This window comes from Aotus nancymaae, unplaced genomic scaffold (genome assembly GCF_030222135.1).
Source record: "Aotus nancymaae isolate 86718 unplaced genomic scaffold, 86718_ANA_hifiasm-v0.15.2.pri h1tg000051l, whole genome shotgun sequence".
Lineage (NCBI taxonomy): Eukaryota > Metazoa > Chordata > Mammalia > Primates > Aotidae > Aotus > Aotus nancymaae.
Genome location: NW_026988465.1, coordinates 5768959 through 5782184, shown reverse-complemented (window position 1 = coordinate 5782184; position 13226 = coordinate 5768959). Strand labels below are relative to the sequence as shown.

General features: G+C 39.2%; 1 protein-coding gene across 13 annotated transcripts in view; it reads left to right on the top strand.

Annotated features, from left to right (window-relative positions):
• The first annotated feature begins 6217 nt into the window (after positions 1-6217).
• Positions 6218-13226, top strand: part of SLC35B3 (solute carrier family 35 member B3) — a 77517-nt gene continuing 70508 nt past the window's right edge. For 9 of the 13 annotated variants that reach the window (XR_010337530.1, XR_010337525.1, XR_010337527.1 and 6 more), the window contains exons 1-2: positions 6337-6425; positions 11573-11860. Coding sequence is in view for 6 of the 13 variants with exons in the window: in XM_064362971.1 (XP_064219041.1) it covers positions 6360-6425; positions 11573-11860 (354 nt within the window). In the remaining 7 variants the exon portion in view is untranslated. Of the gene's footprint in view, positions 6426-6515; positions 6541-6592; positions 6693-11572; positions 11861-13226 lie in introns of those variants that run through there. The other 4 variants (XM_064362973.1, XM_012440341.2, XM_064362975.1 and 1 more) reach the window with 4 other exon arrangements.

Genomic DNA, 13226 nt, shown 5'->3' with positions numbered 1-13226 from the left:
CTCCTGAGTAGCTGGGACTACAGGCATGCACCACTATGCTCGGCTAATTTTTGTTTTGTTTGTTTGTTTTCTAGAGGCAGAGTTTTGCCATGTTGCCCAGACTGGTCTTGAACTCCTGGACTCAAGAGATCTGCCTGCCTTGGCCTTCCAAAGTGCTGGGATTACAGACAATGTGAGCCACTGTGCCCAGCCTGGATTTTCTCTAGCACTTTAAACTCCATCACCTTCCAAATGGTGAACAAGAATTAAAGTGTTCTAAAATTCCATTGCCCAGAGTGGTTGATAGTAGTCATATGTGCTACTGAGCACTTGAAATATGGCTGGTCCAAACCAAAATGTGCTGCAAGTGTGAAATACACCCTGCATTTCCAAGATTTTGTATAAAAAAAAATGATGCTAAGGTATCTCATTAACAACTTTTTATATTGATTGCATGTTGAAATGATAATATTTTGGTTGTACTGAGTTAAATAAATATATTATTTATATTAATTTCACCTCCTCCCTTTTTTTGAGACAGCGTCTCACTCTGTTCCCTAGTCTGGAGAGCAACTGCATGATCCTGGCTCACTGCAACCTCCGCCTCCCTGGTTCAAGCCATTCTCCTGCCTCAGTCTCCTGAGTAACTGGAATTACAGGTGCCCATCACCACACCTTGCTAAATTTTTTTAATTTTTAGTAGAGATGGAGTTTCACCATGTTGGCCAGGCTGGTCTCAAACTCCTGACCTCAAGTGACCTGCCTGCCTTGGCCTCCCAAAGTGCTGGGATCAGAGGTGTGAGACATCACACCCGGCCTCATTTCACCTTTTTAATGTAACTAGCAGAAAATTTAAAGTAGCCTCCATGGCTTACATTATATTCCCATTGGACAGAACTGTTCCTGAAGTAAAAAGAACTTCATGTTAACAGGACTAACTCTCTAGGGAAGGCAGATTAAGAATAATCTTCTAAGAGACTAATCAAATTACTTCTTACAAAAACAAAACAAGACCAGCCATGGTGGGTTATGCTTGCAATCCCAGCACTTTGGGAGGCCAAGGTGGGCAGACCATGAGTCAAAAGATAAAGACCATCCTGGCCAACGTGGTAAAACCCTGTCTCTACCAAAAATACAAAAATTAGCTGGGCGTGATGGCAGGTGCCTGTTGTCTCAGCTGCTCAGGAGGCTGAGGCAGGAGAATCACTTGAACCCAGGAGGCGGAGGTTGCAGTGAGCCAAGATCGAACCACTGCACTCCAGCCTGGTGACAAAGCAAGACTCAGTCTCAAACAAACAAACAAAAAACAAAACACAGAAACTTTGACCCCAAAGTGATTCAAAAGCCAGCTGTTCAACAAGCAAAATATTTCTCCATCTCATTACATATGCTACCTCTTTATGAAGAATTTTGCACCACGCCAATTATCAGTGCTGGGAAATAAGGAGTCAGGGCTGATCTCCAGGTGGCCCAGTTCTGTGAACCTCTATGTATTTAGGAGACAGCAGAGATAAGCTGATAGGCCTAGAAGTCAAGCAACTTACAGAGGAACTGAATCTATAACCATAGCCTCATTAGCATAGCCTATAGCTCCCATTGCATCCTGTAGCTAATTCCCTTATCATTAACACAAATCACACTGTAATTACTTGTGTAATTAATTGTCTCTACCACACAAGGCTGTGAGCTTTGTGAGGGCAGGGATCCATGTCTGTCTTGTCATCCACATATCCCCAATACCCAGTAGCATGCAGAGTAAGTGCTCAATAAGTATTTATTAAATGGATATTTAATGAAAATCAAATTAACTAGTTTTTCTGCTCAATGCATCTGGAACCATATATCTATCAATGAACTTCCAAGTTTGAAAATGCTGTATAACCTATTCCTTATGGAAGAGCTAGAAAAGTGACAACTGATGACTATATATAAATAGATGATTTTAATGATAGTAGGTAATATTAATAAGAATATTAACAGCTAACTTTTACTGTTTGTCAGATAATAGGCATTGTGCTAACCATTTAACCATCTTTAAACCTCTTTCACTTACTCACCACCACAATTTACCACATAGGTACCATTATCATTCCCATTTCACAGATAGGGAGATGGAAACTTAGAGGATTTAAGAAATTTGCACGAAGACACTCAAAGAGCAAGGGGTGGTACAAGGATTTAAATTTAATCTGACACTAGAACCTAAGGCTTAACTATACAAGGTGATTCTTCGTAGACACATGACTAAGTAACATGAATTGACACTTCTTCCTCTTTTAAACACTGTCTTCACTTGGCTTTTAGAAAACCATACATTCCTACACCCATCCTATGTCAATAGCTCCTGCTTCTAATCTCCATTGCTGGTTTCTCTTTCTGTCTCCCCCAAGCCACAGGACTTGATTATCTAGGACATCCTAAAAAACATAAAGAAAGCCTTCCAAAAATTGCCCCCCTAGGAAATGGAAGGCAGACATTTATCCACAGTGCCCGTTCCCCATTGGTGGATCATTGCCTGGGGGTGTTAACTCCACCAAACTTTCCAAGAGCACAGGGTGTGTGTTTGTGTGTGTTTGTGTGTGTGTGTGTGTGTGTGTGTCTGTGTGTGTGTGTCGGAGTGATGGCATCTCAACCCTATCAGAGCATTGTTCCTGAACAGGAGACTTGCTGATGTTTACAAAACAATGTCAGTGTTCTATCAGGCCAATTTCCTCCAGTTGATACAATATACGGTAGGATCAGTGGAATCCCATGGTCATGTGCCATTGTCACACCTCTTTTATGGTAAAGTGTGTCCTTTAGTTGGAGGTAATACTTCAGAAAATCATGTGTTTGGGCTGGGCGTGGTGGCTTATGCCTATAATCCCACCACTTTAGGAAGCTGAGGCGGGCAGATCACTTGAGGTCAGGAGTTCACGACTAGCCTGGCCAACATGGTGAAATCACGTCTCTACCAAAAATACAAAAAAATTAGTCAAGCAGGGAGGCAGGTACCTATAATCTCAGCTACTCAGGAGGCTGAGGCAGGAGAATGGCTTGAACCTGGAAGGAGGAGGTTGCAGTCAGTGGGCCAAGATTGCACCACTGCACTCCAGCCTGGGCAACAGAGTGAGACTCTATGAAAAAAAGAAAAGAGAAGGAAAGAAAAAAGGAAGAAAGGAGAGAAGGAATGAAGGGAGGGAGGGAGGAAAGAAAATCATGTGTTTGTAACTCTATCAGATAATGGTACTGGCAGAGGAACTGTGAACAAGACCATTCATATCAAGAGAAGTGTCGGTTCCATAAGTACAAACTACGGCTCTCTCCAGGAAGGAAGAGATTTGTGTAATCAATCAAGCAACTGCCTGCTCTCCTTACACAATTTACCATCCATCTTTGCTGCTGATGGGCTGAACATCCAAAGAGGCTGTAGTCATATCAGCTTTGGTAAGAAAGAGCCTTAACTGTTGGGCCATGCACATGTCCTCTTCTTAATATCACTAACAAAGTCCTTGTTGTCATCTGACTGCAAAGTAACCCACTTCCAGAGTTCTGAGGAGCTGCATTCTAGACTTACTTCTTACACCAAATTTCTTAGCTTCGTTCTCCTCAAAACCTGAGATAACTGCTTGTGTGGGGACACGCAATTTGGGATGTGACACTAGTGAGAAACAATAAGAGAATGGAAGGGAGGATATAGACACAATACAAGAATGTGTTATTAAAGTTGCTGTTGTGAGAAACAAGAACTCATTTCACTGGGACTTTTTGAAAAACACACAGAATGGCCTACAAAACTTTCTTGCTCAAGTGTAAGGAGCAGAAGCATTTATCCATCAGCAACTGTCAACCCTTGGTTGAAGGGGCCCACATGTATTGACTTACCAGCACTTCAAAGCTGTGCAGGGCAGGAGCTGAGAGAGTTACTGCTGGAATCTGGGAAGTCCAAAGAACCTCAGGGAAGAAATCAAAGAGGCCTGGTAAAGGTGGGAGAAGAGAGGCTGTCAGGGAGAAGTATGTGGAAGATCGCATGAAACTGCCCCCCACAACCAAGTCAAAAATGAGAGGTGATGCTCAGAAGATGTGAGTCAAGACACCAAAGGCTTCTGACACTACAGGATTATTAATTTCTTAAAAATTTAAAACCAATTCATAGGGCCTGGTACGGTGGCTCACGCCTATAATCCTAGCACTTTGGGAGGGCAGGGCAGGTGGATCACTTGAGGTCAGGAGTTTGAGACCAGCCTGATCACTATGGTAAAACCCCACCTCTACTAAAAATACAAATATTAGCTCTGCATGGTGGCAGGTGCCTGTACTCCCAGCTACTCGGGAGGCTGAGACAGGAGAATAGCTTGAACCCAGTAGGCAGATGTTGCAGTGAGCCAAGATGAGCCACTGCACTCCAGCTGGGGTGACAGAGCAAGACTCTGTCTCAATAAATAAATAAATAAATAAACATAAAACCAATTCATAGCTGCAAGTCTTTAATTTTGTTTACTACATGGTTATCACAGGAGAAAATGGGAAGTATTGTAAGAGAGTCAATATTTATGAAACACCTACTCTATAATAAGTGCTACTCCAGACAGCCTTTCCTACATTTCATATTTGACATGTAAACATATTTCACTGACATGGTAGTCAAAGAAGAGCCAGTGACATTTGAGCAGTGACTGGAAAAAAATGAGGAAGCAAGCCCGGTGGACATCTGAGAGGGCAGTGTTCCATGCAAAAGAAACAACAGCTACAAAGCACTGACGCTTGCTGTGCTTGTTGACGATTAGGAAAGCTCTGAAGTGTAGCTTGGATGTGACCCATCAAGAACAAGCTCAATCTTAAAAGTCAGAGGAAGAATTTTGAACTTTAATCTGAGTAAAATGGTAAACCACTAAAACGTTCTGCACAGAGGAGTGGCATATTCTGTAACAAGTTATAAGGGGATCACTCTAGCTGCTGTCTAGAACTATGATGTAGGGAAATAAAGGGAATGTAGAAAACCGTGCATAAGGTTACTGCAATTGTCCAAGCATGAGCAGATGCTACCTTATAACACCTCTTGTACCTTAAGTTGTTTTATACCGCCATTTCCTTCTCATGGAAACCCCTAACTTCTTCAGGGCAGGGAGCTCATATGTATAGATTATGTATATGACCTATACATATGCCTGTTTAATAGATGCATGATAAATAACCATCACATAAATGGCCAACAGTAGTACTAAATCCACATTATACAGTGATGGTATGGCATCACTGAAAGGCTTTGTCATTTACTATCTCTTTAAGAAATTTAAGTTCTCTAAGCCTTAATTTCAACATTCCTAAATGTTGCTAACACCAGCCTAACAAGGTTGGTAAGAATTAAATGAAAATGTCTACCCAGACCCTTTGTTCTCACCACCAAAGTAGATGCCTTGCTTTATTACAAACCCTCACTCTCAATACAAGACACAAATGCTACCCTTTCTGCATAGTGCCTGTAAAATTTTAAAGTTGTACTTAACTGACTGGATTCTAACATATATATATTAATCCAATTCATCCCTTTCTGGTATCTAAGACATATTTTCAAAATTGTCCATCTTCGTTACCTTAGTATATTCCCTAAGTGTTCTCTGAAAACAGCTCATCCCCAAAGCGTCTTGGCTTTTACATTATGACATCTCAGGGGTAGATGTGGCCCTAAATGCGGGGAAAACGTTTACAGAAGTTTTGATGGCTGGTCCTCAAGCTTTGAGATTTACCTTGCAAGAATTAAGTGGCACTGTCAAAACAATGCTGCAACATTTTTATGAGGTTGCAAGGACCACGGTTACCGCAGCTACACGATGAATTATAACATCAGAAGCAACCCAAGCGTTACTTCAGACCATCTTCACAGGAGAAGCGGGTCGCGTTCTCAAATCTCAGCCCAGGGCCGCTGACGTGAAGTCGCCTGTCTCGTGGGCATCCAGGGCTCGGAGATACCCAGCAGCTGAAACCCTGGGGGCTTCAGAGGCTTGGAGGCCAGGAGCAGGCAGAGCGCTGACGGAATGATGAGATTCTCCACCAGGTCGGCGCTCACCGCCCTACTCCATTTCAGTGGGTAGAGTTTAGAGCTGAAGCGCGATCTTCGCACCGCCTGACCCACCTAGGCAGTGCCCGCCTTGCGTCTCAACACGATAGAGCATGCGCGGGAGGTAGCGGCGCGCACCCTGGCGGCTGTGACAGGCCGGCCGGGAGGCGGGGCCGCGCGTCTGCGCACGCGTGCTGGGACACATAGGCGGAAGTGGCCCGCGGGCGCCGGAGTTGCGAGTGTCTTCCGGGGAGTCGACCGCCGCGGTGGAAAGTACAGGAGTGGGAGAGGAGGAGGAGGAGGAGGAAGAGGAGGTGATGGCGACGGACCTGGGGAGGGGGAGATGCTCCATGTGGCTGAGATGCCATCCAGGCTGTGGTCACCATTCCGGTTGACGTACCGGCCTGGGGTATGCGTGCCGCAGGGTCCCTTCCTGTGTTTGAGACCTAGATCTCCTCTCCCCCAGAGAACCTTGACACTGCCTGTCTTCCTCATACAGAAGGAGCAATCGAGGAGTGAAGGAGGTCGGGATAGAAGAAACGGGTGACTCCCTTTTTTTAAAGAGCAGAAACCGGCCGGGACGGTTTCCAGGGAGGAGCATCTGTTTCTTCTCGCCCTTTTTTCTCCCTCGGGCTGGCGAGAACTCCCTCAGGTTCCAGTCTGTGGACTTGCAGGGGTGAGGTCACCTCAAAGGGTCTTTTACGCTGTTCTCGGGGTCTCTGGAGAACTGTCAGTCACCTGGATACCTCTAGACTGTATTTGCAGTTAACCATTTCCGGGTTCCGTGTTTATTAAATAGGGGCATTCCAGGGTACTCTGAATCTCCATATGGCTTGCAGTAGAATGTGATTGTTCTCGCTGGGCTATTAAGTTTATGGCATAAACTTCCACTAGAAGTTCTGCACGTTTCCTCCAGTCTTTGCAACTGAATTTTCTCACCCGTCTTTTTATTATTTTTTTAGGAATATTGAAAGTAGAAGGTGGAATGATTTGGTGTGCTAACAAAATCTTTTTAAAGTGTAGAGTATCTGCATTTTTTCAGCATTAGGGTATCAGAAGTCTAGAATTGTTTCTTAATTAAACCTTTTTCTAAGTGAATTGAGATAGTTTGGAACTTGGAGGAGAGGCATTTCAAAATAATTTAGCGTTATTTTTACTTAATTACTTAATACATAGATTAAGTCTGGTGTTAACTTTTTCTCTTGAAAAAAAAGAATAGTCTTCAAAAATTATCATATAGTTTCTCCACCTTTATGTAATGATGTATGTACAAAGAAATGAGATGGAACCTTGTTTTTTCTATTTTGTAATCGTACACCATAGGCCCTGATTGATACCGAAGCGCAGTTAATCAAGGCATAATGGAATGGCAAGATTCTTTTATTTGTAACGTTGAATGTGGCAAAATATCGTTAGAGTCACGTTTCTTCAGATTAATGACACCATAATGACTTCTTTTTCCGTATTCTACCTTTTTTGGTGTGGGACGTTTTTCCTTCCGGTCGGAAAACTCAAAAATAAACTGAAATCATTGTGACTTCAGCAGGTCACTGTAACTCAACATTATCACTAGTTAATTTTAATTTTTAAATATACATTGTATGCCAGAAATGCTACCTTTTTATTCCATTTTAGCAGTTGAAGTTGAATATCTGTGTTGACTTTAGGAAGAGGCCTCAGACAATGATTCACACCTGTGATTTTTTTTTAACGTTTTAATTTCAAGGATTGCTGTGAACTTCCAAAGCAAAGCACAATGTTAATCATTTAGTCTGAAAACTAATTTTAATTCTGTGCTTCATTTTTGCCCCCTGCACCACAAGGACTTTGACCCATTTCTTTTTTAGATGATAGTTAATACTGGTCATTAATGTTTGAAGTGGAAGGGATATGGCAAACATTCCCCAATGATCACAGTTATTGGGTATCAGGTCTTCATCAGTCACACTTTCTCACCAGTGGTGTTCTTATTAATAAAACAGCATTGTAAGTACAAGGCTTTGAAGGGCAGGTTTTATGAGACTGATAGGAAACAAATTTATTTTCATGTTCACTTCAAAATGTTTTGTGGGGAGTTTCAGTAGAGATGTTAGTATTTTGGCACACATGTAGAAAAGACAGTGCTAGAGAGATTTAGCTCTGCACTTGTGGCCTAGATCTGCAGCACATAAAGTTGCCAAGACGTGTATTAGAAGTGGTAAAGTGTTGGAAGGGGGCTGAATAACGTCAATTAAATAAACGGTGCTTCTAAAGTATGGTAAAGTCCTTCATTTAATCTTACATTTTTGTTATATACTAGAACATCATATGAAGATACCATCTCTTGCCTTAAGGATTTCATATACTTTTAGAAGAAGCAAGTATAAAAACAAAAAAGCTATACTATTATAATTTAGGTATTTGTAAAAATATGTGTAATATGATATTAGGGTCCAGGACATCAACTCATTTTTAATTTCGAGGCCTTATTCATGGGTCTAGCATGATCCGACATCATGTTGAGCCATGTGACAGATGGGTCAGAAAGGGAAGAATTGATTATGAACAGGCTAATCTAGTAATTTAAGCAAGAGAAAGTGGCTACCTGGTGGGGTAGGGTCTGAAACACATTTTAGATACAGTTATAGATGTAGAGTTAACAGGAATCTTGGCAAAATATAGAATGTGAGGAAAAGGAAAGACTCTTAATAAAACTCCTGAATTTATGGCCTATGTTTCATACTAGGTACTGTTAAGTAAGATTGGGAATATAGGAACAAACAGTGTATTTGTTTTGAGTGGAAAACAGTCAGCTTTGGACATTTTTAATATGAAGTACCAGCAGAGTTTATGAGTAGCTGTATCAAAGAAGCTTTTAGACATAGAGCTCTGGATCTGAGAGAGAAGCCAGGGTTGGAAATTTAGGTCCATATTTCCACCTGCACATCAAAGGGGTGAGTCTGCTTCAGGACACCATATACCCTAGCAGTATTTCTAATGAGTTGAATAATGACGGCTAACACACTATGGACTGTCATATGCCAGGCACTTTTATTCATGCAGTCCTAACAAAAATCCTGTGATAGGCACATTTTTAACTCCTCCCACTTTTGAAGGTACAGAATCTAAAGCTCAGAAATGTTAAACAAATTGCCCAAGACTCCTCAGCTAATAAGTAGCAAAGCCAGATGTTGAACTCATACCTGTCAAAATTCCAAAGCATAGAGAAAGCATTATGCTATACTGCTTTCTTATAATATTACCTATCATTTTATTGAGTCAGTTTACTAAGTTACTGCTTGGCAGTTTACTGAATTACAAACATCTCAGAAGAAGGTGACTTTGAGAAAGCGTGACCTTCTGGAGAAATGTTTTGATGTCAATAAAAGCAGGAAAGATATTTTCTAGAAGTTTTATTTATTCTGTATGTATATTTAAATATATAAGCATTATTTGTAATTTTTTTCCCACTCTTTTTCTGTAAGATTTTCAGTTTTGCTCATAAAGTTTGCCAAAACCACCATCCATTTCAAAAATTGTATCCAAGCAGAAGGTGAGTGATTGCAAGCTGAAGTTTGAGGGAGGATCCGTTTATTTGGTTCATCTGAATATCAGATCAGAGTATATGCCAGGTACCAAGGACGCAGAGACAAATAAGATATGAGTCTTGCCTTTCAATTTCTCTGTTCTAATAACTGAGGGGATTAGGGATGGTGTCACAAAGGAGGGGACGTTAAAGCTGAACTTCCAAACCTGACCTTGAGAAAGAAGACCTCAAGCTGAAAGGATGTCATGAACAGAAGGAAGGGGTGTTTTAAAGTCCCTGGTGTATTTCAGGAATGAAACATGGGTGGTTTAGGGCTTTATTGAAAGTGGAGGGAGAGCAAACTTAGAGACATATATACGTAAGGCCAAGTTTATTTGAATGGTGTACTATATCCATGCCCACACATTATAGAAAAGAGTAAATTGTTAAGGTTTTTTTCTCTTCTACATTCAAACACAGGTTGGACCAAATATTTAGGAGACATAATTTAAAGCATGGTTTTAAAAGAAAGTCACATCTCAAAGATACCTGCAAGATTACATAAAAAGTCTTACAAATGACAACAATTGAAACATAATGTGGGAGGCAAGAACAAAAGAAAACGAGGAAACAGAAGAGGAACACAGTAAACTTCATGAAACTACACTTTACTATTTAGAAATATGGCAGGTGCCCTATAAAATGTTGTGGTGGCTGTGTATTGTTAGTTACAAGTTGTATTCAGATCCTTGACCCCTCCTTTGATTACTAAGGATGACCTGGTTAATCTCTATAAATTCGCAAACTAGAAGTGATCACGAAGAGGTGACTAATTTTGGCCATTTTAAACTATCTTGTAACAGTTTAAAAAAAAAAAAAGATCACCAAAGGAAAACTCACTGTCAAATTATTCTTATTTGTCTTCATCCACAGAGTTTAAATTTTTGTTCCCAATGGAATTAAAAATAGATGAGTCGTTTCTAAGAAAATAACTTTTTTACATAGCTTTGTCCTATACTTTATCATAATTCTTCAGTCTTTCCTCAGTCTTCACATGGAGCTCATTCTTTCCATTTATGTAAATCCAAAAAGAAATTGTTGGCTCCATAATTTTTTTTCAGACTGACAAAAAATGACATTTTCTGTAGCCTTTTACCTCCCAGAAGAATGTAAATTAAAATGATTTGCTCCAGAGGAAGAAAATGTTTTTTAACCTAAGAGATGCTACTGCTAAAGCATATTATACTTTCTGTAGTCTCTGATAAATCTAGCTTTTTAAGGGCCTTAGTTTTGGTTTTTGTTTTTCTCATTTATTTTCTAGAGACTGTCTAGCTCTGTCACCCAGGCTGGAGTGCAGTGATGCAATCGTAGATTACTGCAGCCTCAAACTCCTGGACACAAGTGATCCTCCTGCCTCAGCCTCCCAAATAGCTAGGACTATAGGCATGCATCACCACTCCCGGCTAATTTTTGTTTTTTTTTTTTTTTTTTTTTTTTGGTAGAGAGAGGGTCTTGCTACATTGCCCAGGCTGGTCTTGAACTCCTGGTCTCAAGCAGTCTCCCTGCTCAGCCTCCTAAAATGTTGGGATTACAGGTGTGAGCCACCACACCTGGCCTTAGTTTTTTTAGTTGATTTTTTAAATGTCATTAACAAATATATCTTAGAATTTTCTTAGTATTTAAAGGAGAATTACTTTTTACTCTTCTACAAGTAAAGATTGACTTTATTGTTGAGAATGGTATGCATGAACTATAGAGACGCAAAGGCATGCTTGGTTCTTTGATGAAATACTAGCTTTTGTTGCTGTGGAAATAAGTATGGTGTATATTCAGTTTAGTGACATACTGATCTTTATCAGCTGTAGACAAATTGTTGGAAGATTGCAGCCATATTGTTTTTGGTGGTTTGGAACCCAGAATACAGGAATTAATATACTAATATCCAGAGAGAAACAGACTTAGTTGTATCATTTTAAAGTATGATTTGGAATATTATTTGGAGGATTAAACTTTATCATCTAAATGTTTTAATTGCTTATTTCCTTCTTTAGGACTTGACACAGCAAGCAAAAGACAGAACAAGAGTCCAGGAAAACAACAAAGATAACTCTGAAAGCACTGAATGCAGCAAAATAACTATGGATCTCAAATTCAACAATTCCAGGAAATATATTTCTATCACTGTGCCATCCAAAACCCAAACTATGTCACCACACATCAAGTCAGTTGATGACATTGTGGTGCTTGGCATGAATCTCAGCAAGTTTAACAAACTTACTCAATTTTTCATATGTGTTGCTGGAGTTTTTGTATTTTACCTAATTTATGGATATTTACAGGTAAAAAGTCTATATTGTAATATGTTAATTATAATAATTTCGGTCAATATGGGCACTTACTAGTTTTGTCTAAGATAGTCACAGGGTACTGGCTGATTCATAAATTTGAATTTTTTGTATAGTAGTGGAAAAGAGCTTCTTAAAAGTAAGTCTGCTGAAAACAGATCAAAATTCAAGAGTTAAGTATTTTAAGTGGAGAGGAAGGACATGTAGAGACTATCTTGAAGAAGCATAATTATGAAAATTAATTTTTAAATATTTAACCAAATGTAAGTAATATTGGCGACCATGTGTTTCCAAGAGAAAGAATGATTCAAGTATTGGTTGATATCTTCCAGCATTATTGAATGATAACATAGTTTGCTCTTGATTCTTGGAGGTCAGTAATAAAAAATCATTTTTGCAAAAATATATCAGGATATTTTATGGTTTTCTAAAGGTATCTCTTGAATCCTGTAATATTTGAATCATTTCTTTTTTAAGCACCTCTTATGTTCTCATTCTTACTGGCTTTGTCTTCTAACTTTACCAGAATTTTATTGTTCTGTGATTTTTGCTGACACAAAACATTTCTAACATTCCAACAATTTGTCTCATATTTACATTATATTTGGTGAAGTTGTATACCTTTGGCCAGGAGCAAATTTCTGACCTTCGAAGACATGGGCTAGATGGGTGAGGATCCAAGCTAGTAAAAACAGGATGTTGGAATGGGTTCTAATTTTATTAATGGTTATTTAATTAGTGGATATTTTCCCATAACATGAGAAAGCCTTTGTAATTTAAGAAAAGGAAAATGATGTATTTTCTTAAAACACAGATAATATTTCCAATATTCTGTAGTACTAAAAAGTTAGTGAACTTAAAAATTGTTGTGTTCTTTTTCATTGTCTTGTAGATGAAATATCAAAGTAAATTTAAGTGAATGTGAAATTGTGACTTTTTTAGTTAGCTTGCAAGAATGCTATGAAGAATATTAATGTAAAACAAAAACATGAATTAAAAATTTTAATATTTATAGTAACTGATATTCCACTAGTAGGTGACATAAAACTTGAGATACCACAATGAAGAGCAATTAAAAATGGAGATTAGAATTTCTTGTTGAGGAACATTTTTGTCTTCAGCATACCAATGTTACCAAGTAGCTTGGGAACAGAGTTAGCCATTGCAATGGAAAATGAATTTGAAATTTTCAACGTAAGAGTCATTAAACAAATTTTCTATAATTAATAATCAGATATTTTAAGTTATAATTGGTTTATGCAAAGTTTTTTTAAATTACACAAACCCCTGCTAATTATATTTATAACTTGACCACTTCATTTTGTGAAAACTGACATTGCTACTATTATATATACTTATA